Source organism: Rattus norvegicus, chromosome 6, assembly GCF_036323735.1.
Source record: "Rattus norvegicus strain BN/NHsdMcwi chromosome 6, GRCr8, whole genome shotgun sequence".
In the NCBI taxonomy this organism is placed as follows: Eukaryota; Metazoa; Chordata; class Mammalia; order Rodentia; family Muridae; genus Rattus; species Rattus norvegicus.
Genome location: NC_086024.1, coordinates 47,245,858 through 47,273,779, shown reverse-complemented (window position 1 = coordinate 47,273,779; position 27,922 = coordinate 47,245,858). Strand labels below are relative to the sequence as shown.

At 45.4% G+C, this 27,922-nt stretch overlaps 1 protein-coding gene across 7 annotated transcripts in view; it reads right to left on the bottom strand.

The window, feature by feature from the left end:
• Nucleotides 1-27,922, bottom strand: part of Mboat2 (membrane bound O-acyltransferase domain containing 2) — a 126,465-nt gene that overhangs the window by 52,436 nt on the left and 46,107 nt on the right. For 4 of the 7 annotated variants that reach the window (XM_063261893.1, XM_006239985.5, NM_001108016.3 and 1 more), the window contains one exon: nt 23,810-23,887. The exons of 2 other annotated variants lie outside the window; for them this stretch is intronic. In XM_063261893.1, coding sequence (XP_063117963.1) covers nt 23,810-23,841 — 32 coding nt within the window. In that variant the 5' untranslated portion in view covers nt 23,842-23,887. Of the gene's footprint in view, nt 1-23,809; nt 23,888-27,922 lie in introns of those variants that run through there. One more of the 7 variants, XM_039112211.2, reaches the window with a different exon arrangement.

Here is a 27,922-nt window from a genome sequence, read left to right as displayed (position 1 = left end):
TTCTCCTCTGCAATGGCCCCTCTGGCACTGTTTACTCCAAAGGTTCTCTACCTGTGAGTCTCAACCCCTATGGGGGACCTGACCAATCCTTTCACAGGGGTTAACTAAGAACATTAGAAACTACAGATTTTTACATTATAATGTAACAGTAGCAAAATTACAGTTATGAAGTATCAATAAAAATATTTTTTATTGCTGGTGTTTACCACAGCATGAGAGACTACATTAAAGGGTTGCAGCATTAGGAAGGTTGAGAACCCTTGGCTACTCTTACCCTTTAAGAGTGTTTTCCTCTGCAATGGCCTCCCTCTCTGGCCATTGTCCACTCTTACCTTTGAGTTTATATAACACATTCACCTGCATTTTACTCTATATTTTGTGTGTCTCCTCTGACATCTCTTAATGGAGATCACAAGGATGAGGGAGCCACGAGAGACCCAAGCATCAACAAAGAAGTCAGACTTGGAGTAAAGGCATGGCGAGCTGCTGCCTTGACTTCTTACACTAAGCCTAAGCTCTCTTCGCCCCCAAGTATTTCCTTTCTTTAAGGCCTCTACCCTGAACAGCAGAACAGCTGATCAACTGGATATTAACACTCGTGAGTCTCCCTTAAAAGACTCTCAACCTTTCGCTGGTCGCAATAGGTGTTTCATGAGTACACTGTTTCCCCTCCTCCTTCCACAGACTGTAACATCTCCCTGGTAATTAGGACTACAAACGAAGATTCCTCTCTTTTCTCTACCTCCCCCACACCTTCTTCAGCAAGTCTGTCTTAAGAACAGATCCTGTCCACCTCCCTCTACTCCATACCTGCTCCTCTTACACTCCCAACAAGCCCCTCTCCTTGGCACCCTCCCAGCACTCACGTAGCGGCATCCCAGCCACTAGTTTAACCTTTCCACTGGGAAGCCTTGCCACACGGAGCAGTGAGAACAGCTTGACAAAACTTATTTCTCCCTTCAACTCCCTGGCAGGGTCTCTGTGTACTGAGGACTGCATGGCCCAGTCTCCTCTTAACTCACGCTACCACCCTCCTTGATCATCACACCCCAACAAGACCAGTCCTTTCTCTGGTCCTTGAACAAAACACCCAACTCAACGGCACCCTCTGCAAGCCCTCCCCACATATCTCCCCAGGGGTGCTGCCATGGTCCCCTGGACAGCCACTCAGATCTCAAGCCATTTAAAAGACAGCCCCTCCTGGGACCTTATCCAACCAGCCCCCTGAAGTGACTTTGCTCAGTGGCGTGCTGGCCCGTGGGTCACTGTCTTCAACAGTGACGGTCCCTCAGCAGCGAGTCTGACTGTGGCACCGAGAAAGAGAGCTGCCTGATACTGAACAGCATTTGCCAGTTAAATGAACGCACAAGTGTGCACTCGAGTGTGTGAAACGTCTCCTCCTGAGAAAGAAGGCCAGTCAGCATCTCGGAGACTGGAGACTGGGAAACAGAGGCAGGGGTGGAGGTGGTCACTGGGCGAAGGGGGAGGATGGAGGTCAGGGAGGCAGGAGAAGACAGGACTTGCAGGCCCAAGTGCTTCCCACACTCAGCAGGAAGTAGGCGAAGCAGCGGGAAGAAACTGCTGGATGGAATAGCTTGTCTGGAATACACAAGCCTTCTGGGTAAATTCCTAGAAGCAAGGAGACAACCTGAGTGACAGCCATCCAAAGGAGGATGGCTACCGGCCCACGTACGGGATTCGTACTTTCCTGCACTCTTCTCTACAAACCACTCTGTGCTGTCCTCTGCACTAACAGCATCAACAGCCAGTGCTGAGCCTTTCAACCTCCGAAACTCAGCTCTTCCATGAGAAAATCTATTTTGATTTATACATGTTTGAATAACTTTCCCTTCTCACATTAAAAAAAAAAGCAGATACATTAAAAATGTAAAAAAAGTTGCAAAAAAAAATAGTTATAGGCTAACTAACCTTACTCGTTTCAAGTCAGAGAAAGTAACGTGCTTGCAACAGGGAATATTTTTATGTGCCAGTAACTAAAGTCAAAGGAACAATGAGACCTTTGCCTGCCAGGGGCTCAAACTCTAATGAGAAACAAATAGCTTTTGTGTTGCCTGACCACTGGACGCACACCTATGCTTTAAGCCACACATCAGGCTCGGGAGAAAAGAAAAAGCTGTGTTTAGGTCGGGACAAAAATACCTCATGATGGGAGCCAGCATACAACCTCGAAGGCCAGTGCTCTCTGGGTTCCTCGCAAATTTAGTTTGACACAACCGGGCCTGCTCCTTTCCACAATGTCTCCATCTGCTTCTTCTGTTCAGTGACAGAGCAGTGGTGACAGGAAACAAGCTGGGACACGCCCACCTCACCCTCTGCACTCAACTCTAATCAGCTGCCTGCTCCACCATAAGGAATGGCATTTACTGTCTTGCCTGTGATGGTTATTCCTGGCTGTCAACTGGACTACGTCTGGAATCAACTAAGCCCCAAAGGACTGGGCATACCTGGGAGCCATTTTTTTCCTCTTAATTAAATCCTTTAACATGGGAAGACTCACTTCTAATCTGGATCTCTGAGGTGGAGAGACCAGCCTTAACCTATATCTTTTGAGATGGGCAGATGTGCCTTTAACCTAGTCCATACTTTCTGCCAGCAGTCCACATCAAACATGAAGCTCACTCTGCCTGCTTTCTCTAACTCCCCAACACAGGCCTGCAAGTCCTGTCTTCTTCTCCTGCCTCCCTGACCTCCATCCTCCCCCTTCGCCCAGTGACCACCTCCACCCCTGCCTCTGTTTCCCAGTCTCCAGTCTCCAGTCTCCGAGATGCTGACTAGCCTTCTTTCTCGAGAGGAGACGTTTCACACACTCGAGTGCACACTTGTGTTCATTTAGTCGGCAAGTGCTGTTCAGTATCAGGCAGCTCGCTCTCTCTCTCTCTCTCTCTCTCTCTCTCTCTCTCTCTCTCTCTCTCTCTCTCTCGGTGCCACAGTCAGACTCGCTGCTGAGGGACCGTCACTGTTGAAGACAGACCCACCCACAGGCCAGCACACCACTGAGCAAAGTCACTTCAGGGGGCTGGTTGGATAAGGTCCCAGGAGGGGCTGTCTTTTAAATGGCTTGAGATCTGAGTGGCTGTCCAGGGGACCATGGCAGCACCCCCAGTTGGAGGATGGAGTGGGGACATGCAAGGGGTACACTTGAGTCAGGTGTTTTGTTCCAGGACCAGAGAGAGGAACATGATGACCAAGGGCCAGCAGGGCCCTGATAAGGGGCCCAGTGGTCTAACTGCGTTCTTTCACTTGTTTCACAGCCCTCCTCTTCAGGATTCCAGCATATACTGAAGACCAGCCAAGACACCCAGCCCCACGGACTGATGAACTACTAGATCCTTGTAATTTCCACTGTTAGTCATTGATGGACTGGCTGGACCATAGCTGGTAAGCCATTCTATGACTCTCCTTTCTAGATAGACAGACAAAGATTGATATAGATTTGTTCTAAACGTTCTGTGCCTCAAGAGACCCCTAATACACTATTACTTCACTCATTCAACTTCTAAGTTTAGAATTTAATGTACATTAAACTTAATGTATGTTAAGTGGCCTTTATCTTTTCTCTCACAATGGGAAGGAGTTTCCACTGGGGCTTTTCTTTTGTCCCCGTTTTTTTCTGTGGGGTAGACAGAAACCCTTGTCAAATCCATTCAGTTTTAGTAGACAAAGGAAATGCAGGAAATGTATATAAAAATATCAAACAATGAGCTTTGATTACAAAAGCCCTGCGGTCAGTTAGGAAAACATACTTGAGCCACAGTAAGAAGCCAAGAGGACAATTTCTCTCCATGCCAAAGATTACCCATTTGCCAGTTTCCTCTTAAGAGAAAAGGTTGAATTGCCATGCATGCGTGCATGCATACATATGTAGTTATAGATGGTGATTCGCCATGTGGATACTGGGAATTTAATCTGGGTCCTCTGAAGTGCAGCCGCTGCTCTTAACTGCTGAGCCATCTCTCCAGCCCCATAAAAGACTTATCTAAAGTTATGGTGGGAGATTCCCCATAGACAAAGATACTGAGTACCACCTTCCTCCTGCCTCCACTACCACAATCTGTGCCTGATTGGGGCTGTGACGTCACCAGCTGCTTTAAGCCTCTGCCACCTTGACTTCTCCATCACAATGAGCTGTACTCTGAACTGTGGGCTAAAATAAACGCTTTTGCCTTGAAATTAATTGTGTCAGGGTATTTTATCATAGCAACCATAGCAACAGGAAAAGAAACAAAGAGAGGTGCCAGATTATAGTAGTGACCCTTGCTTTTATCTTCTGTTTGTTTTGTTTTTGAGACAGAGTCTAACTATGTAGCCCTAGCTAGCATAGAATTTGCTACCCAGACCAGGCTGACTTTGAACTCACAGACGGCCTCCTGCCTCTGCCTCCTTAACTATTAGTTTAGAGTGAGTCTGCTTCTTCTAAAGGCTATTATACAACAGTCCACAGTGGCAGAGGCCCAACAGATCTTACATTTACCGTGTCTCTTGATTAAAACAAGAAACCACAAGAAAGAGCTGGCCTTGCTGTCTCCGTGTGTGTAACCTCAGTTTCAAACAATGAAAATGCATTACCACGCTTCTCACGAAGCATCTTGTCAATAAGGAACAAAAAACCAGCTGCCGTGACGTTCAGTAATATCTATTTGCTTTGAGTTAATGATCCCCACTGTTGCATGTTTATAGAATTCCACCTTTCCTCCGACCTCGAATTCCCTTGATTGGCAAGTCTGACTGACAGCTGCTGCGTGTGACGTGGAATGAGTGACAGCACATGAGCACTACTACATGGGCGTGTGCTGAGACTAGGGTCTCAGATCCCCACACCCTCACTACCTAGCTAAACAATTATTGCCATTTTTAATCCACTTTTCCTGGAGCATCTAAGAGCAAATTCCAGATGTCGGCAGCACAGTTACTGCAAACACTGCTGAAAACATCTCTACTCAGAATACCTCTGCTCTGACGGTCCGCCATGTCGTCACTGCATGTAAGACAGTCAGCAGTTTCTGTGTGTCGTCGTCCCATTTACGTTCAGGGTTCTTGTCTCAAAGCTGTTCGTTTTTGCTTTGTTTTAGAGCAAGGATGCTGGGACTCTGCTTGAGTTAAATTATCTCATTAACAGTTACAGAATACTGATTTTCGAACACTACTCTTCCAAACAATTAGCCGGAATTTTTTTCTTCATAGCAGAACATGTCCTTACCAACTAGGATTATTTGAGCAAACTGAATTATAGATCCTGCTAGTAAGGAGGCTGAATAAGTAATTATGGAGCTCAAAGCCTGGAAGCCTAAAAGATCTTAGAAGCCTAAATACAATAGGCTTTTTATTAAACAGCTTTATCGAGCTAAAGCTGACACATGATACAAATCATCTCCCAAGTGTGCAACTCAATACTTTTCATCGGATGTGTAAAGTCGTGAGGGTTCAGGGCATTTCTGATGCTCACCCACTGATCCTGGTGCTTACCTGTGGCCCCTACGGGCCACCGGCCAAGCCCGGCCATCCACTCATTATGCCATCTCTAGACTTGTCTGTCCCAGAGATTTACAACTCAGTAGAATACAACACTCGGTCTTGTGTGTCTGGTTTCTTCGGCTTATGCTCCAGAGGCCTTGTGTGTGTTTAATCCTTTTTTTTTCCCAGTGTCTGACATAGCACACCACGTTTATACATGCACAAAGTAACGAACATTTGGGTCATTTCCAGCTCCTGGCTGTTTCAAATACATCACCGTGTGTAGAAATATTCTTTGTTTCTCTTGAGGAAAAACCGCAGCAGGAGAATAACCAGGACATATGGTAAGGCACTGTAACTTTTAGAGACTACGGAAATGTTTTACAATGTGACCGTACAAATTCCTAAGCGATGTACAAAGGCTCTGGTTCCCCAATTCAACAGTGCTGTGTCCATCGCGCCATTACAATCCATCCTGCTGCAGTCCCACTGATATCACAATGTGATTTAAGTTGCGGCTCCCAAACGACTACTGAGCTCAGCACTGTTTCATCTGGTTACTGGCTATGAAATGTCAAACCAGTACCTCCGTCTGCTCCTAAATCAAGTCGCTTCAACTGTAAAGGGTCTTTAACAGGTATTTATTTTGCCAAGATTTCCCCCCGTGGTTTGTCTTCATTTTAAAGATCTCTTTTGAAAAATAATGTTTTAAATCCTGAGGCCCAGTAAATTTTTTGAGTATTCTTCATCTAAGAAGCTTGGAGCCAGAGTTCTGAGGGGTTCCGGGGTAAGCTGTCACAGGGTCTGTAGTAAGCGTCGGTCTATACAGAATGTGGGATAACAGGTTTGTTGCCGTGCATATGGGCATCCTCTTGTCATCACACCCCTGGTTCTTTTTACCCCTTAATTGCCTCGGCCCTCAGTACAGGGTTTAGTTTTATGCTCTCAACTTTTCTCACGTCTCTCCTCACATGAGCCGGTGTCCCGATTCCTACCTCAGAGGAAGTTGAGAAACTGGGATGCGCAGACCTCAGTCTGGTGTCCTTTCTTCAAACAGTTAGGCTGGGTCCTTATATTGCCCCATCAATTTTCAGATCAACCTGTCGGCTTCTACCTAGACACTCTTGACAAGAGTTTTTGTTGGTAACTGTACCGAAGGACTGAATTGAACCTACAGGTCAATGAGTCGACTGGGAAGAGCAGCCAGCTGCTGGCTTCTTCACAATACACAGTTTTAAAAACAGAAAGTCTCCCAACCGATGAATATGGAAGACTCTATTTAATCTTTACTCTCTCTAAAGAAGTGGATCTCAACCTGTGGGTCCAAACCTCCAGAAAGCCAATGGAAAGCACAGATATTTATGCTACAATTCATAACAGTAGAAAATTACAATTATGAAGTAGCAACAAAATAATTTTATGATGGGGGGGTCAACACAACATGAAGAGCTGTGTTAAAGGGTCACAGCCTTAGGAAGGTTGAGAGCCACTGCTCTAAAGGGTGTTTGCTAGTACTTTGCAAGTGAGTGTTAAACTTATTAACTATTTTTATTTATTCTTTTTGGTATTATGTGCATGAAACCAATTTTATGCTTTCATTTTGGAACATTGATTTGTAGTATACAGAAACAGAATTGATTTTTGTAGCCTAATTGTAGTTCTTACAGCATTATCAATCTCATTGACTCATTCTGGGTGTCCTTTCTAAAGAGCAGATGCCATTTCCATGGTGTCATTTTCAACCTAACTGTCTCTTTTAATTTACAGTGTGTTTCTTGTAGACAGCATATGCATAAACTTGTTTTTATATAGCTTTATAATCTCTGATGTCACTGACATTTGCCAATTAATTTAGCTACATTCCAGGTTGTCTCGTCTCCATTCCTCTTTATGGACTTCTTTGTTGCCCACCCCTCTTCTCCCCTCTCCCTCTCCCACTCCCTCTCCTAAGAGCTAGAACTACACCTCAGGCCTGGCTTCCCACTTTCCTTACCTTGGGGATGACTGGAGGGAAAGTACACAGCTCATAATGTATTTTACATTAAGACTAGGTGAATTCTGAGAAAACAAGGCTTGTAACCAATATGGTCCTCACCCTGTCCTTTATACTAGCATTGCTGTCTGTGTGGACATTACAATCCCAAGAACACAGCCCATGTCCTTCAACAAAGCTGAGGGACGAGAAAGCACCTACACAGGTCTCTCACCCTGACCCAGCCACGTCCATTTGCCATTCCTGGGTCTCCTCATACCGTCCTGAAGACTCGGCTCACTACATTCTCTTTCAAGCTGCAGGACTTTCTCTTGTGGGCCAGATGTTTGTTCTGGAATCTTATTTCCTTACTCCCTGTGCTCTTTCTGACAGATAACTGCGTTGGATGCAAGGGTTGTCACCAGAATTCCTTTCTTCTTTGGCTGTTTTGGGTATGTCATTCTCCTTACCTTGGGCTTCTCTTTCTGACTGTCACTCCTTGAACTCTTCTTGCTGCTTTGGAAACATTCCACTGGGAGCCAGAGAGATGGCTCATTGGTTAGGAGCACTTGTTGCTCTTCCAGAAGACCAGGGTTCTTGAAAGCCACATGGCAACTTAAAAGTGTAACTCCAGTATGTCTGGCTCCCTCACACAGACATACATGTAGGTAAAACCAATGCACATAAAATAAAAACAGCTATAAAAATGTTAAAATAATAAAATAAAAATAATAAAATCATTTGAAATGTACTATTCTGATGGTCGTAGGACAACTCACATTTATCCTTCCTTGGGTCTTATATCTGCAGATGAATGTTTTGCATTAAAATTAGGAAGTCAGACAGAGACCATTATGTCTTCAACTGCACACGTCAGGTTGGTGAGTACAGGGACTCTGATTGGTCATTTTCCTTGTGTATCCTGTGTCTGTGTCGTGACTGTCTAATCACTCATGAATGGTACACAGCAGATCACTGACTTCCACGAACTTTCAAGTTAGCCCCGTCCTGACCTTACAGGGCTTCTTAAAAGCGTCCTCCCCTCAGCCAAGAATGTGTGCTAACAGGTCTCTGAGGACTCTTATTTCCTTTTCCCTACTGGCCTCTGGAGAGGGTTTTCTACTCTCTACTCCAAATGAAGACAGAAACAAAGGTGCTATTTGCATGGGTAGGCTTGCCCTGGTGGAACTGAATAGGGTGGGACTAGGTCAAAACTAAGCAAGAACACCACAGATTCCCACTGTTCTAATGTCGAAGTCAGCAGTTTCTAATAAATAAATGCTCAGACTGTTATTTGGTTTTGGTCAAATTCCAGTTGGCTTTAAGGCTGTTTGGGGGTTGGGGAAGAAATACACTGACTTCTACTCAAATGCATGCCTATCTAACAATTTGAAATGAGTTTTGTAGACTCACATAGAAGCTCTGTTTCTGTGGGAAGTAAATTAAACTTCCAGCATTAGACCTGCAAGTCAGAAGCTACCTGCTCCAGTGAAGGCAGGATGTTATGAACACTGCCAGGCCTCACAGGACAGTTCAATGCATACAAAGGTGTCAAAGTTTAAAACTACTCCCTTACCATCCTCAGGGAAGCCAGCCATACGCTAAGGCCTTTCTGTTGGCTCCTAGGCACGTGTGCATGCTGTACTGTGGGAGGAAGCACCGCAACTCTCTTTGTGGTTTGAATGAGATATGAGCTCCACAGATTTACAAATATGAACTCTTTGTCCCACGTTGGTGGCACTGTTTTGGGGGGAGGTTATGGAACTTTTAGGACATGGATCCTTGCAGGAGGAAGTATATCATGGGAGGTGGGCTCTGGGAGTTTATAGTCACCCCCCAATTCCAGCTCACTCACTCGCATGCTCTCTCTTTCACGTCTGTGTTTGAAGACGTGACCTCTCAGATTCCTGTTGTCATGCCTCCTGCCATGCTTCCCCCAATATTATGGGCCTTCCCATAAACCAAAATAAACTCTTCCATAAGCCAGTTTTGGTCACGGTATTGTATCACGGTAACCAAAAGTAACTTATACACAGCAGGATCCCACTTTATTTTCTGTTTGCTCATTGTTTTTAATTGACACAAGATTATATGGAATAGTGTGATGTCTTGATACATACATCGAAATATTTAATATGATCACTCATATACCATTTCTTTGTGGTAAGAACACTTGAAAACCTTTCTTCTAGCTATGGGGAAGTATACAGTGTAGTCAGTTACCTATATAACACACCACGACAGCCTAGTTCAGCTATAACAGTAACTGTACCAACCTCTGCCTAACTCCTTAGATGCACAGAACCCTTTTTAACCCCTGCAGTCCCTGAGAATATCTGTTGTTCCACTGACTAAGATCATGGAATTTTCCTTTCCTGTGCGTGACTGTTTAACATGTCCTCTAGACTCATGTGTGTCGGTACAAATGACAGGATTGTATCTTCCCATGGCTAAATAATATTCTAGCGTGCACACATCCTGCATTTTCTTTGCTCATTCGTCTGCTGGCGGGTTGATGCTGGTTTTATGGTTTGGCTGCTCTGAATCATGCTTCAGTGAACACAGGAATCTTGTTTCCTTTGGGCGTGTACCTAGTAGTGGAATTGTGGGTCACACGGTAGTTCTGTATAAAAATTTTTAGGACTCTAAAAGCACAGCCAACAAGAGCAAAAACAATAGAGCTACAACAGACCAAAAAAAAAAAAAAAAGCTTCTATATACGAGAGTCAAAGAAAGACAGCCACCAAGGGAGTCATCAGTGCAAAGGGACAGCCACCAAGACAGTAAGAGGGAGCACCAAGGAAGCTGACAAAGCGAAGGCAGAGGACACAAATAAGAAAACCCCACAGGACAGGATGCTTCTTCACTGAGGAACAGACATGGCTAACCTCCAACACTATGTACTCACAGAACACTCTGCTCCTTCCCCTCCCTATCAGAGCAGGTGCTGGCTCAGTGGGACCCAAGAGATCTCAAGGAGTCCCAAACACAGTTGTGAGGGATTCTGTTTGTTCTTTTTCAAGTCCCTGCCCATGAAAATAAGTGATGGAGCTCGGTGACTTCCTGTGCCAAGAAGGGTGACAAGGACATGCAGCCAGTGCTTTGCCTCCTCCTTTTGTTTACTACAGAAGCAAACCAAACCCCCTGGCTAGTTTTGTTTTTGTTTCTTAACTTTCTTTCAAAATTCAACTTCCACCTTCTTGGCTGGGTAGCATAATGAAGTCACTTTGTTCCTTACAGAAAATTCCCAAAGTTGCTTTCTGTATGCAAATGAGTTGGGCAGTGTGCATTAAGCAGACGGCTTTAATCTCTCACACGGTGAAGAATAACAATGTGGTTCTCATCAAGATTCAGTATCACCCAGTTAACAGTCTCCATTCTCATCAAGATTCAGTATCACCCAGTTAACAGTCTCCGGCTCAGCCTCTCCTGGCTTGTGACCAGACACAGGGGCATCAAAAACTCCACCTGACAAGTGTGACTTGGTCCTGAGACGGCCGAGAAACAGAGTTATTCACAAGCAGCAATCCAGGTTCCAGTCTGTTCTGTTTACTACAAAACCAGGACCCTGGAAAGCATGTTTGGAAAGGGTTTGTGGTCTGCTTCCTACCTCAATTCCAACAAACAGGCAGGGAAGCCTGTCAGTGCCTGACCCTCAGAGGAGGCGCTTTCCCCTTCAACTCCAGCCAACCCACGCCATCACAGTGCAGGGAAACTGGAGTTAGACGATAGGGAGAAATGCAATCCTAACAGCCCTATAAAGCTCACGGGCTTCTTGCATCTGTTTCAGCTCATGACGTGAAGACCAGGCCCAGGAAATGGGACGTGGAAGGCAACAACTCCAGCTAAGCAAGAACTGAGCTGGGTACAGCCTCTTGGAATCTGGGGCGTGAGAGGAGACGGTCAGCTCGCAAGCAGTCACTTCGCGGGTGTGCTGTGTACCACTGCGGTACTGTGGACGCTGTCAGTGAGGCTCTGAGAGTACAACACGGAAGGAGCCTCGCTCTGTGTCACCTGCAGACCAGAGTCTGGTGCAGGAGCCAAATAGACTTCCATGTACAAAGCACACCATGGCTGGGACTCTGTGGGAAACTCTCACTCAACCCCAGTACATTCTAATGCATGTGTGTGAACGTGTGTGTGCATGTGTGCGTGCACATGCACGTGTGTTTGTCATTGTCTGTGTGACCAAGGACTGAACACATGGCCTTACACATACTAAGCAGCACTAAGCTACATCTCCAGCCCTTCTCTCATTCTTACTTTGACACTGCTACATTTCCCTAGCTGGCCTGAACTTACTATGTAGGTCTAAACAGACCTTGAACTTTAAAGCCTCCTGCCTCAGCCTCCTCCATGATTGGGTTATAGGTATGCACGGCTATTTTCACATTTTAACATCTGCAGAATGAAGAATATCCCTCACAACAACAGCATGTGATCCCTTTTCTGGTGGTACATAAAACAATGAAACATTTAAGACCAATGGTACCTTGTGGAATGCACTGGTCTTGCCATGTTCCCCACCATCCTGGAGCACCTGGCCCAACAGAATGATGGAATGGCCTTTTGAAGCACAATTATAGGGCCAATTAGGTGGCAGCAACTTGGAGGGCTGAGATCTTCAATAAGTGTCCAAATGTGGTGCAACTTCTTCCATCGGCAGGACCCATGGGTCCAGGAGTCAAGGGGTAAAGAAGGAGATGGTTCCACCTACTATCACCCCTAGTAGCTCACTAGAAAAAAACTTTTGCTTCCAGTTCCCACAACTTTAAGTTCTGCCAACTTAGAGGTATTGGTTCTAGAGTGGGGAGAAATCCTGCAAGGAGACACAACAAACATTTCGTTGAGCTGGAAGCTCAGACTTCCCCCTGGCCAATCTGGGTTTCTGATGCCATTCAGCCAACAGGCTAAGAAAGGAATAAAAGGGTGATCGATCCACATTACCATGGGGAAACTGGATTGCTTCTCTACAATGGAGGTAAGAAAGATTATGTCTGGAATGCAGGAGACCCTTCAGGACATTTCTTGGTGCTACTATGTCCTGTGATTAAAGTCAATGGGAAACCACAGCAGCCTAATCCAGGCAGGATGACAAAGAGCACAGATCCTTCAGGGATGAAGGTATGGACCACTCCTCCAGGACAAAAGCCAAGACCTGCTGAGGGGCTTGCAGAGAGTGGAGGGACTATAGTCGGAAAGGGAGGTAGTTACAAATACCAGCTAAGATCATGCAAGTTGCAGGAACGAGGATTATGACTGACATGAATGTTCCTGTCACATTTTGGGCAGATATTTGTATTTTCCTTCCTGATTTATCCCATACTGTAACATCGATTAAGAGAACACCAGCGGTTAGCATACTTAAGTTCTGAGATACTAAAAGAATGTCTCTCAAGAGAGAGCGCTACCTATTCTAAAATTTATAATGCACTTGTGGCTTGTACCTGGGATAGTTTGTCATGCACTTGTGGCTTGTACCTGGGATAGTTTGTCATGCACTGTGGCTTGTACCTGGGATAGTTTGTCGTGTCAGGCAAAAGTATGGCCTAATTATTGCTCTCACTTAGAGATCAAGCATGATATAAGGAGATGGAATTCTGTGCCACACTGACAGGGGTAGACTTGTGGTCATTACTCTAGGTTGTCACCTTGACTACATTAACTAAATTAACTAAAACCCAAGTGGGTGTACACACCTGTGAAGGAGTTTTCTTTTAAATCTTGTGAAATGGGAGGCCCACCTTCAGTCTCGATCTTCTGAGGTGGAAGATCTGGGTTACACCGTCTGCTGACAGACTAAAGGGTGTGGGACAAGGAAGCTCCCGCTGTGCCTGCCCACCTCACTCTCACCGGCAAGTCCACCCCTCCACTGGCATTAGAGCAGACTTCTTTGGGATGCCCGCGTATACTGAAGACCGGCTGAGACAGCAAGTCTTATGGACTGAACAACTACTAAATTCTTGGACTCTCCACGGTTAGGCAGTCATTGTTGGACTACCTGGACCACAACCTTTAAGCCCCTCTAATAAATAAATCCCATAGACAGACGGAGACAGACAGACAGACATTCTATCAGACCTGTTCCTCTAGATAACCCTGACAACCCTCATTACTCCTAACTTAACCATGAGGAAAACTAAGGTTTCAGAAGCTGGGTAACCTGGGACAGTTTGACACATCAACCAGGGAGCTGAAGAGACCTGACTAAGCCATGGTGCTACACCACCTGAGAGCAAGCATCCTCCCACAGCGTAAGGCAGGCAGCTTGCCAGTTGTGCAGAGCAGTAACTCACTCTACTAGAGAAGAAGGGAAGGGACCTCCAGGGTCAGGCAGACAGGGCTGGGAAAGGACAGCAGGAATTCACATGGGGGTGGGGCTCCCAGCAAACACAAAAGAGCAGAGTGTGGAACAGTAGGGGGTGTGTATACAACTACAAACGGTTCATTATGGCTGGTCTGGCTGCAGCCAAGGAGTCAGGGCTATGAACTGAGTGCACAGGCAGGCGGGGCAGCCACAGAGCCACCGCAAAGCCGAAAATTCTGAGTTTGAAGCAAAAGAGGAGCGATCAGACTACACTTTTAGAAAGACCACCTGGGCAGCAGGGCACAGGCCAGGGCAGGGCTGGGATCAGCTGACAAGAGTCCAGGTAGAAGAACAAAGAAGAGCAATGGTGGCCCAAGGTGTCAGAGGGAGAGAGTAACAGCCAATGCTCACTGCCAGTCCCTGGGACATAGCACATGCTGGGCACTCTCTCAAATGCTTAGAAATGCCCAGTGCCCAGAATGACCCAAGAGGAAAGTGAAGCCAAGGCAGCTCTGTGATGTGGGGAGAGAGGGGGAGGGTTTGTTCCTGTCTCCTAGCCTGACTCTTGGAGAAGAACACGGCAGAAGACTAGAGAGCAAAGTTGAGCCCTCCTGGTACTGGTGCTGAGAGCTGGGATGATAATGAAGCAAGTCCTAAGACAAGACCAGCCTCCCACCAGAGGCCGTGTGCCCAGTCAGTCTCCCTTCCATAGCTTCTTTCCACCCCACATCTTTAAGTCTCAAGAATTATCTGTACTTTACCTTAATATCCTTTGTTTAAGTTGATGTGTGTATGTGTTCATGTGACTAGAGGATGTCAAATTTAAAGACCACAGAAACTAGAAACTGTTTTAAAAACAAATCACTTGGATCACTTGAAATTTTGAAAAGCAAGAAAGAGAAAAAAAAAAAAAAAAAACCAACCAAAAAACAAAAGTGTGATGGTTTCTATATGCTCAGCCCAGAGAGTGGCACTATTAGAAGGTGTGGCCCTGTTGGTGTGTCACTGTGGGTCTGGGCTTTCAGACCCTCACCCTAACTGCCTGGAAGTGAGTATTCTGCTGGCAGCCTTCAGGTGAAGATGTAGAACTCTCAGCTCCTTCTGCACCATGCCTTCCTGGATGCTGCCATGCTCCTGCCTTGATGATAATGAACTGAACCTCTGAACCTGTAAGCCAGCCCCAATTAAATGTTGTCCTTTATAAGAGTGGCCTTGGTCATGGTGCCTGTTCACAGCAGTAAAACCCTAACTAAGACAAAAGGCAAATAGGCTTCTGTCTTTGGACAGTATTTTCAATCAATCATCCCTCATGCCTCCTCCAATTTACCAAGGAAAAGCACAATCCTGGAACCATTTAAGCCTACAAGGGAGTCACAATAGTTCTGCAAAACTGGCATTTTGTGCTTTAAAATGTAAGCAGCGACAAAAAAAGAGCCTGTAATTTAAACGTGTTTCTGTGCACTTTAAAAGCCTTAATGCCTCAGAGAGCTATACGGCAGGTGGGCCTTATATTCTACAGTCTAGTAGCTTCTAATCTTTGGTGTTGCAAAAGGAACAGTTTTCAATGCATGAATAGGGGACAAGATTACAAAGAACTCAGATAGGCAAAAGGGGCAGTTCCAGCTTGGACTTCCGTTATCTCCTTCCTACAGAAGGAGCTGCTCAGGCTCAGCGACCTTGGGCCAATCTCAAGGTCAGGAAAAGATAAGCCATCCCATCTCCTTCCTCGGCCTCTACTTCATTAAAACAGCTGCTGGGTTTTCATCACGGGAAATGGATACTCACCCTTCCAATGCCCCTTCACCTGGATGCCAGGCAGGTTTTCAGGTCATTAAATACTTCCTGTTACCCTTTGCCTTCCCTTCCATAAGCACTCAAAATACAGAGAGTGGAATAAGCTGGCAATAATAAAAGTCACTATTTTTTTCCTACACAGATTTGTTTTAAAATTATATTTCTGGTACGTTTACCAAAAATTTTAATGAGTTACTTTGCAGTCTATATTTATTACAACTCTACTAATCGAGCAAAGCATTTCAAAAATTCTGGACCGTTTTGAATAAACCATGGAGTCTAAAGCCGGAGATCACTGCTAGTCAAGCATTTAGTTAAAGGTTAAACCTTTCTAGAAGATGCTAGATGCTACATTCTCAGGAATTTGATATAAAAAAAAAATGTCACGCACAGAATCTCAATAGTATCTGCTTTTCTTTCAGAAGATGGATCTGGAAGTTTATGCTGATAAGCAAATAAAAATCTCTTTGTTTAAATAAAAAAAAATTTTAAGACTCCAGTAAACAAACTAAGAACTCCCAGCAGCATGATGGTTTTCAGAGACCTCCACGGTGTAAGAATGTAATGTTAGAACCCAGCTGCCACGAGGTCTGCAGCACCCCCTACCCTCTCAGATGCTGGCAGGCACCCACTGAGAAACACCTGTGAATCTCTAGCTAAAGGACTTCTAGGTCCCAGGGTCTCTTGCCTGGGGAAGTGAGTTTCCATCCAATGGGGTATTAGTGGCCACACGTCCAGCTCCGGCCCTCTCCCTGCCTCCTGCCTGGGTGTCAGACAGCCGGGCTGCATGTGGGCTCTGCCATCCTCTCCTCAGAGCCCTCCATACTATCTGTGGTCTACCTGTGTGTCTGCTTGTGGCGTTAATAATTCCCCTAGTAAACCCCACACCCTCAGCAGTCTGCCTCAGTGTCCCCTTAAGCCCCACCTCTGAGACCTCTCACACAGGCTGTTACCTGCTCTGTGACCTTACTCAAGGGACTCCACCTGAGGAAACTTCCATTCCCTCCCCTGTACCTCCCACACAGTACTACCCCATCTGGTAAATGGGGTATTTAAAAACGCCAAAGCCCTCAATGCAGTGAGGTTCAAGTTCCAAGTCACAGTCCAAAGGCTCCTCCCTTTCATTCCATTCCCTGACAGTGACTAGAAAGTCTGTGCCTGCCACAGGTGCACAAGATGCACCACACCACAGAGGGGAATACAACTGCGGTTCTTACCTAAAACTCAAAAAGAAACTAATAACCCAGGATCCACACTTATTTTCCTTGAAGAACTTTTCTATCGTTGTGAGGAAACACCATAAACAGAAGCAAGGGAGGAAAGGGTTTGTTTGGCCCACGCTTCCGGGCATTGTTCATCATCAAAGGACGTCAGGACAGGTACTGAAGGAGGACAGGGACCTGGAGGCAGGAGCTGATGCCACAGAGGGATGCTGTTTATGGGCTTGCTCCTCATGGCTTGCTCAGCCTGCTTTCTTGTAGAACCAGGACCACCAAACCAGGGATGGCAGCACCCAAAATGGCTGGGCCCTCCCCCATCGACCACTAATTAAGTAGAATGCCCTATAGCTGGATCTTTTTTTTTTTTTTTTTCCTTTTTTTCCGGAGCTGGGGCCTACAGCTGGATCTTATGAAGGCATTTTCTCAGTTGAGGCCCCCTCCTCTCAATGGCTACAGTTTAGGTGACATTGACATAAAGCACCAGTTTTATGCAAACTGCACGGCTCATCAAAACAAACAACAGACCTATTGTCCCCATCCATCTCAATGCTTACATGAGCTCTGAAGGTTTTGTTTTGTTTTGAATTTTTTTTTTTTTTTTTGCAATATTCAGGAAAGAATTAGAGACTCTTGGGGCAAAGGTACAATTAGTTTCTGGATATACTCGAAGTCCAAAGACGAATCTTTATACTTCATCAACAAGCAATCGTCTCATTTTAGTTATTAGAACTACCTCATTTTTAAGTAACATGATTATTACTTTCAAAACCAGGAAGGTATCTTGGTAGAATGGGTAAGCCACAGGCACATGGGGGCTGTCACTAGTGGCTTGGCACAGTGCCTGATATATAGCAACTGTGGTGACATGACCCATGAAGAGGGAAGTTAAAAAAAAACAAAACAAAACTGGAGAGATGCCTGTAGTTCACAGCACTTAGTCAGCAACAGCTATCACCAAAGAGCCTGCACTCTCCACAGGACAGCGAAAGGCTCTTGAATATGGTCCACAGGGAACGCTAAGGAAAACAGAAGTGAGGTCCACTTCCCTTCCCGCCACATGTTATTGTCTCTCACAGGATCCCAGGATTACCCTCAGAGAAGTTAATGTTTTCCCCACAGAGTTACTGCTGAGCCACTAACCACTGCTAATTAGCTTCATGAGGACACATTTTCAAATGGCTGGAGGCTTCTGCCTACCAGATGGCAGCTTGAGGATCGCCACTCATTGTGAACTCGGTAAGCGTAATTCGAATAACATTCTTCATCTAGAAACCCTCACTTAAGAGTCTCAATAGCAATGGACCCTAGAACTGCCCGACCTTGTGATATGGGCTCTATCAGCTCAACCTGCCTCTCTCCCTCAACACCACCCCTCCTTGCCAACAATGCTCTAGGGGGGAACCCCAGAGAGAGAGGCTAAGCAAGCGGCTGGACAGAGAACACTCTCGATGCACAGCAAGCCCCTGACCAAGCCAGAGAGCACTTGGGCTCACCAGCAGGATAGACTCCACGCTGCCGAGAAGCCTCCTGGGTGAACACTAGGAACCAGTACCCAACCCAGACAAAGCACACTCGAAAACAAGAGCTACAAAAGCCACTCAGCAGAACAGAACTGAATAGACCATTCCCCTTAATGAGCTTTCTTGGCTGTATGCTCACACAAATGCAAACTGTTCTACCAAAGAGTTCATACTCTGGGGAGCCCCAAAGTGAACTGTAGCTCACAGTGGTGAAAATTACAGAAGGGTGCACGAGTTAGGGGTGGGGGGACAGGACACTCTGACATGACACCAGTGGACACTAGAGCTCTGACATGACACCAGTGGACACTAGAGAAAGACTCAGCAAGACTCTGTAACTAAAGGTGGCCTCTGAAAACATTTCATCTACAAGTTTAAATGCTACTTCCTGGTGTCTGTGCCCTTTTTTCTAATTACAACATACCCAGATGCCCACAGTATGAAGAATATGCCACAGTGCCCCCTCAGCTGAGACACTGAGTTCATCCGAGGCCCTGAAAGGACTGATCTCAAAGCTGGTGATGATTGGCAGAGTCTGAACTCAGTCCCACATTGTACAATCTACCATCAAGGTCAACTGCTCAAGGTCAGACTTAGAATTTGACCTTTCTTGTGTCTTAGTCGGCTGCTGGATTTTACCACCCAGTAGTGAAAGGAATTATTTCTTAGCTTCTGGAAACTGCAGGACAATAATAAAGGCCACCCCACACGGGCACGCACCTCCATTTCAGGACAGGAGATTTAAAAACTGCCCGTGGTTTGAGTTGGAATGTCCCCCAGGGTTCATGCTGTTAGCGCCTATCCCCTCAGAGGTCAGAGTTTGGGAGGGTGTGCGATCTTTACGGGGTCAAGCCTTCCTACCAGAAGTAGGTCACAAGGCAGGACTCTGAGGTCACAGTCCTGTTTCTGGGCTCAACCCCCCAGCTCCCTGAGCTGCTTTGATGAGAATACTCTGCCGCCTGCTCCCCCCACCAGGACCTGCCTCACCACGATGATCTAAAACCTTCCAACTCTATGAGCCAAAATAAAGTCTCCCTCAGCTGCTTCTGTAAGATACTGGGGTCCCAGCAACACAGGGGCAGCATGCACAAGCCCCCTTCTCGAAGCTCTAAAGGCGTCTCCCACAGCACGAGTCCTTACACTCCGAATGCTCACACTTTCCTCTTTTCACTCTATGGGTCACTGATTTTGTTCACAACCACCAACTTACAAGGAAAATATTCTAACTTCTCAAAACCGACACCCTTTCCGCGATCTACGTTAAGACAATGGCTACTCTCGATTGTTTTCAAGATCTTGAGACTGCCTTTATGAAGCTGGAAGCATATTTCCCAGCACAGATTTTTTTTTTTTTTAAGTAGTACAAGAAGGGTGTTCTGGTTCCCACACCCATTCACAAAAGCTTGTTCTGCACCATTGAAAAGTTCATCACTTAAGGAAGCTGGATCCACTTCACCTGGGTCATGGAGGAGACTGGGCTTCGGCACGCCCATGTGGGCTTAGAAAGCCGTTTTTCCCTACAGAAGGAAACACAGCATGGATCCTGTGCTGTCGTGATTTGGCTGAATCTATCCCAGTTCTGTCTTTGTAAACACAGTTTTACTAAAGCACAGTACACTCCTGTTGCTTCTGCATCCTAAGAAGAGAGTGCATGAGAGTTGTGAGAAAGGCTCTATGACTTGCAGACCCTGAAGTTCACCATATGGTCTGTTACTGAGACAGTTTGCCAAATCCTGCTTTGGAAAATGCTGGGTGAATCCAGCAAAAGCCCAGATCTCCTTATATTAATTAGGAGAGTTAATATCCTAGTCCATAGTGATCTAAAATGTCTGTGTCCCTCAAGAGCCGGTGTTGACACCTAATGTGTACACAAGGGTTTCTGGAGGTGGGCTCTGATTATGGTAATATCATACAGGAGCCTCATACAGGGGTTTTAAAGAAGACCTCACAGAGGAGACCAAGAGTATGAACTGTTGTACCTTTGACCTCAAGGTCACAGACAGAAGAGGGCTGAGTATGAACCAGGAACCAGTTCTAGCCAGATATACAGTCTACTGCCACTTGATCTTGGACTGTCCAACCTCCAGAATTTCAAGGAAATAAGTTTCTGCTGTTTTATCAGTTGTCAGTTTCTGGCATTTTGTCATAGCAGCCTAGACCTACTAGTAAGATATGCAGGCTGTTCTGCTTCTAAACACTCTTCTGGGTGACTGTCACCTAGCCCCTCCTCCAAAACTCACCTAACCCCTCCCCCAACTCACCTAAACCCTCCCCCAACTCACCTAAACCTCCCCTCCAACTCCAAAACTTATATGAAAATACTATCTAGAGAAAACACTGGATTCCAGAATAGATTTTTTGTTTTGTTTTGTTTTTAGACGTTTTTATGCCTGGTGCCCCAGGTCGGAAAAGGTCATGGGACCCCCTAGGAGTGGAGTTACAGGTGGTTATGAGCCACCCTGTGGGTCCTGTCCTCTGCAAGAGCAAGTGCTCCTTTGTTCTGCTCTGCTTTTGAGACAGAGTCTTCTTGGCTGAGCTGGAACTGCCTCTGGAGACCAGGCAGGGCTCCAACTCACAGTGATCCACCTGCCTCTATCTTGCAAATGCTGGCACACACAGAACACGTGCTCTTTACTAATGACTTTTGATCCATCTCTGTAGCCCCTGGATTAAGTTCTAATGACAAATTATCTAGCTATGGATCTGAACGATACAGCGCACATGAGTGTTTTAAGCAGGGAACTATAGAAATCAAGTCTATAGTACATTAAAATATTTTAACTAACACATGGTAATGTTACATAAAGCAGAACAATTATATAATGAATATCATAAAAATCACAAAACTGTTACGCACTCAGAAAAGGACAGAGATTTCACTGCTAAGGATTTAAACTCTGGTTCTTTAAATAAATATACACATCATGTAAAACTATGCTGAAAAGAAGGAATGTAAGTTACCACGGAGAAAACAAGAAAGAAAGGTGAAGTCTTGTGTGTGCACTGAAATAAAAGCAATGAGAAAAGAGTCCAAAACACACGTTTCTAATTATTTATCCTCCCACTACATTTTTAACACTGACAACTCAAAAGACCAGACCTCCCGCTAAGCCCATCAGCAGCGACAGAGCAGAGCACTGAGTGCTAGTGCCCACAATAGTGCAAGAACAAGAAACACATTCTCCCCGAAAAGTTCCTGTGAAGGGCAGCACTACTCATCCTACTGAGCTGCACATCACCCCAGCGCTCTCCAGAACTGTCCCAAAGATAGAAACGCTCTCTACGTGCACTGGCCAAAACCGCCACTCAACATGCCAGACACGTGGCTCCCAAGCACCTGACATGCAGCTGCTACAATCCAAGTGCAGAATTTTATTGTTTCATATATGAATAATGTCTGCACCATTTCTACTCCTCCCTCTCCAACTATGCCCCTCCCCCTCAAACTCATGACATCTTCTTCTATAATTAATATTGTTGCACATGTACACACACACACACACACACACACACACACACACACACACTACTGAATCCACTTAGTGTTGTTCATAAGTACACATGGTTAGGCCTGATCCCTTCAGACTGAATTAATACTTAATTAATTATTAATTAATCAGTTAGTTAATACTGAAGTGTAAGGACACTGACTCCACTGACAACTCTTGCCTTTCAGGACAAGGAGTAATTCTTTTTTCTAAGCTATGAATTGACTATCATCTCAACACAAAAGCCTATCACAGTTTCCAGCAGCCTACTCCTCTGTTTCCAGCAATTTCATCTGCTTCTCCTCCTACTATCTGGGTCAGAAACACAACTCTTTTCATCATTATGAAGTATCACCCTGAGCCTGTTAGCTCCTCAAGGCTTACAAATAGGTCTGTAGGGACTGGAGAGACCTCTCAGTGGAGCACTTCCTGCTCTTGCAGAGGATCTAGGTAGGGCTCCCAGCATCCTCGTGGCTGTAACTCCAGTTCCACAGGACCCAACACCCTCTTCTGGACTCCGAAGGCACTGCATACACGTGATACACATTCAGACAAGTAGGCACTCACACATACACATAAATAAAAATAATCTCTTTAAACATTTAAAATACGGTTGTAATGATACAAAGATTGCTTCGCCCAGAACACAATCGAAATGTTCTTTTTCCTCTTATCAAAGTTAAACATCTACAGAAGGAAGAGGAAAGCTAGCACGGCTGGGGAAGGGAACCAAGTCCAAATCCGTGAAGGTTAATCTTGTCGATTTGATTGAGTTGAGGGACACCTAAGAGACTCACAGAGCAAATTTCTAGGTCTGTCTGTCAGAGCATTTCCAAAAACAAGCCTGGGACAGCAAGTCAGAAGGGCCCTGCCCTAAATGAGGGTTGCCAACTTTCCAGTAGAAAAATGCAGAGAAAACCAGCCAAGGTGTCTTGCCCTCGGATCTTCCCAGGTGGGTGCTGTGGCCCAGGATCATACTCCATTCGTCAGTGTAGATTCCCAGCGATGGCCGTCGGGAGGCCTCGAGTCCTCGAGCCTCAGGCTGGAGCCACACGTCTCTCACTTCTGTCCTCAGCCCACCTCGCTCTGTACTGAGCGACTACTGGCTCCTCGGGCTCTCCAGCGTGTAGACGGCCAGCCTCAGGCTGTGCAAGCCACCAGACTAAACCCTCTATGTATACCCCACACTCTCGCCCCTGTGCCAGAGAAGCCTGACAAGCCAATCACAACCGGAGATGACCCACGGAGGCAACCACGGAACACAAAATAAAACTAGACTTAATCAAGCACTAAGATTGTGATTTCTTATGCAAAACTCACAGAGCCATCCATGCGTTCTAGGAATTCAGAAATCTGGTTGCACACACCGTTTGCCGCACGTCACTAGCGGGGTCTCTCAAGCACCTTTTACACTTCCGTGCCAGCTATCTGGTAACTCAGCCACTGCTGTGCACCCCTCACAGCGGCTTAAGCCAGCACTCATTGACTCAGTAAATGCCCATTAAATGTTTACTGCATACCAAACAGTTTTAGGGGTCTAGTTACCCCTCCATATGGTTTCTACATTCAGAATCCCTACCTTGGGAAACTGCTTCTACTACTTCTTCAGTGTTCAAGCCAGGAACAGGGGCATTATTTCCTTGTCTCCTTCCCAGAGTTCCCTCGAGCTACTCAGTCCTAGATTTCCCTTCTAAATCTCCATCTCCTTACTTTAGTTCTGTTCTAGTCTCACTGCTAATTACCACCAGTACAACAGTAGCTGTTAAACTGGAACAATTCTGCCCTTAAGGGTATATCCGGCTTTTGTCACAGCTCGGAGTTCTCCTAGAGTCTAATAGGTAGGAGCCAGAGGTTCACTGCAGTCCTTCACGTCAAATGTCAGCTGACTCGCACAGACAGGGGAGGGACACACACCAAGATTTTACACTGTTGCTTCCCTAAGAAATCATCGCCCTTGTGGAGTACTGCCGTGTAGTAAGTGTGCCTCTGTTGCTCTTTTGATCGGGCTCTGCTCAGTGAACGCAGTCAATACTCACTGGTGCATGCTCTCCACTCCTGCTATGATCATGATGCAGTAGGAAATGCCACTCTGTACGAGAAAGTGTAAGGCATACCTGTAAAGAGGAAGACTGTGTTAGAAGCAGACACAGACATCAAGTTCAAATGCTAAAGACGGGAAAGTATGTTCCCGTGCTAAAGAAAAAAGAGACTTAAACCTTTCCAAGCCAAACACCCTGGACAGGGTACCTATCCCTCAGGCCAAAGGAGCTAGATAAATAAAACCAAGGCCCATCCCCAGCTAAAGGCCCCAGCACTTCACACACCCTAACGGCGGGAAAGCAGCATGGAGCCGCTTGGGTGGAGGACTGCCACTTTCTTCATAAGTCAGGGAAGAGTCATTTTAAAAGGAGTAATAAGCATGGCTTTCAGAAATGTCCTGGCAGAATTCCTATTTCCCCAACATCCCTCAGCAGCAGTGTTTCTGATTTGTGCTGACCTTCTGAAGTGCCATTCACAGAACAAGTTACTAACAACACCCAAATCTATTCTCAGAGCACAGCGGCTCGAGTCAAACACACTTCCTTCCAAAAATATAGTAAGTTACTATGTTTGTAGACACTCTGGTTTGCATGTCAGTCCTTTCTAATATCCCAATACGGAAGTCAAGCATTTTAACGACAAAACTATTTTATCTAGTCACATCACAAATTGTAGGCAAAATATGATACAGACCTCTGGGACCAAACCCAACCAAAACCATCCCTGAGCTCACATATGTGCACGTGCTCTCCACTCCTACACACACACACACACACACACACACACACACACACACACACACACACACTTGCTCTCCTTCAACTTCCCTTTTTGATGCCATGTTTTAGAGTAAACTTATGCAATTGTTATGTAAAATGTATTAATAAGAATCTTAACACATGATTAGAATTACTATATCATAGACTATCAGATAATATGAATGTGGAAAAATGCTTACACATTTTCTATAGATAAGTTACAAATAAGGACTAGATCCCAAAACAGGCTGTAGAAGATAGGCCCTTCACCCACCACAAGGCCAGTCTGCACCTCTACAGGCACTGTGCATGTACACAAGCGCTCGCACGCGCGCACACACACACTCCACCCACACACAGGTACACACACCACATACACACATCCAGAAAACAGCTATGACCTGTGGTGTTGCTACAATCAAAGGGCTATGGAGACAGGAAAACATATACAAATACAAATGAAAATAGAAAGAAACTTTAAAATAATGAATTGAAATATCTTATTTATCAGCACCAGCAGTCTACTGACAGACCCTTAGGAATGTTACTGAATTCTGTTATGTACTTGGAAGGACTTTAATGCTTCAAGTTTTCTTCAACAGGGCTGAGGAACAGGGCTGAGGATTACCGGGAAAAAAAAAAAAGTGTTCCCTTTTCTGGGGAAATTTCCTTGGGCACGAAGACTTTGAAGGCAACAGTTTTACTCCTCAAATGTCACCCTGCCCTCGTGCCTTGACAGTCTTGAGGCTCCTCTCCTGACACGCTTAGCTGCTTTTCTGATGTGGAGTAACGTTTAGGCATCTAGTCGACATGCTAGCCTTCGCTGCTGTGGTAAGTCAGGTTTAGCAGCTGAATTCATCTGACTTGTGGACTCCACAAATGGCAGCAGGTCCCTGCTCTACACAGTTACCAGAGTTACTGGAGAGATTCCTCACACTGCCCCTCACTGAACTACTCCTCATTAGTACCATGGGCACAGAAAGCAAGTTCTAGCCACTTGAGGTTTCTGGGATTATAGAAAGTGTCAACTGGCTCTAGAGAGAGGCACAGAGGGAGCTAATTTCAGTACTATCTGAAACAAATGGTAACAATGGGATTGGATAAACAGAGAAATGCCCAATCTTGACCAACTGGATAACCGTAGCACAGTCTGAGCCTCCCTAATCCACAAATTCACTCAAAAAAGTTTCCTATTTTGGAGTATCCCGGAATGCAGGTTTCTGTACTAGAGACCTTCAGCCAGGAAAGCCAGGAAAGATGTAAATATTCCAAAGTCAGACATTCCTAATGCCAAGAATTTCAGATAAGGAACAGTCACCTGTAACAGACCTGCTCGTGCTAATCGGCACGGTCTGGTGCTCCTCGGGGGTGCTCCAGGCCTCGGAAATTAATCTCGAGTTCCATTTTACAGACAAATAAAGCTAAGGAGACAGCAGCTGCCAGTCTCAGAGCACTGATATCCATCCGGATCTGACAGGTTTCACAGTCTAAGCTTTCACTACCCTGTACTCTCCTGAGAAGTTTCTATAACATCCGTGTATTGTTGTTGCCTGTGCACATGGGTATGCCTATAGTCCTGTGGAAGTCAGAGGACAACATGCAGGATTCAGTTCTGGACAGAACCACGTAGCTCCCAGGGATCAAACTCAGGTTAGTAGGCTTGGCCGCCTCGATCACCTTTACCCTCCGAGCCACCTCAGTGGCCAATTAATACAGTATAGCCCTATCAAAAGATAATTAAATGAATAATAATTGCTATAAGACGCTTGTAGGCACTAAGACAAAAGGGGAGGGGGGCTGAACAGAAGTAGGTGAAGTGAGCAATTCTATTTACAGAGCAAATATGTCCTCCAAAGGGAAGTTGTCAACAACAACAACAATAACAATAACAACAAAAAGCACAAATGGGAAGCTAAACAAGAAACCATAATACTTATCACTAAGTTATACCAGTTAACAGAAGCTATCTGCTCCCTCCCTCTTAACTACAGAATTTTTTTTAAAAAAATTATCTCTTTTAAAAATAACCCAATTAAGCAAATAAGTATCTTGCTACCATATGTAACTTGAGACTTGACAGTTTAACCTTGAGTTAAAGCCTGTTATCTATGATGCTGTGTTACAAGGTATCCATGAAGATTTAACACCCTGAAAGTTCTCAGCAAAGGACTGAGAGGCACTCACCCTGCCCCAACCCCCACCTTCCCCTGCCCACTGTAGGCATCAGCTTTTCCACAGAGCACAGCAGGCACAGGATCCTAGGCCAACCTCAGCTAGAAATGTCTCCAACCCTCAGGAAAACATGCTACACACATAGGAAATATTTAGCTATTAATGATGAATGTACATACTGAGATACCTTTCAAGATGCTCTAGGAAGTGGGAGAAAGATAAAATAAGGGTGGGGGTTTAGTAGCTATTAAGTGGGATAATGAGAGTACTATAGTCCCTCACATTAATCTATGTTGGAAAAGCTCTATGATGTTTAAAAATATACACTACCTCCTCCAAGTCAAAGCAGAAACCTGAGAAAACTGCGATTATACAGACTTGATGTCATCCAAAAAGTAAAAAGGACCATCTGCTTGGATCTTAAGACAATGGCAAAAATCACAACACTATATACACCCGCCACAGACAGTCCAGTACCATAACCTATTAGAGAGGTAGCCAGGGGCAAGCAATATGGCAGAGATGGAATAGATTATGCTCAGTTGATTGATTTATGAAAGACACAGATAAATTATTCTTAGTTGAATTTTCATAGACTCCTAGGAAACATTCGCAATTGCTGGAGGCAAAGGGCAGATTAAGAAATACCAGATACTGCAGCCCTTGTTAGGATAAAACACAAACCCCTAAAGACAAGTAAACGTTAGCCTAGGAGTGACACCTGCCATCCATCCTACCATGGAAACCAAGCAGAGACCCAGTGAGTACAGCCCACTGCCTTCTTAGCTCGGAGAGGTGTCTGCAGAAGAGCAAGCCCAGAGTCCCCATCTGTGAATGGTAAGCACTTGCGAATGCTCATCCAGGAGGGAATGTTGTGAGTCACCAAGAAGCCCAAAAGTGACTGAGCACCTCCCTGTCCTGCTTTCCTCTGTCAGACATGACACAGGTGCCAAGTAGCACAGGCAGTGCTTTGAAGGGTAAGCTCTCAGGATAACCCAGTGAGGAAGACTGGGACACACACACACACACACACACACACACACACACACACACACAGAGTGAGAGCGAGAGCGAGATAGACAGACAGATGGAGAGACAAAGAGATACAGACAGAGAGACAGACAGAGAGAGATATCCCAAGTAAAAACCTTTCTCTCTGAAACAATTTTTCTCCTCCAA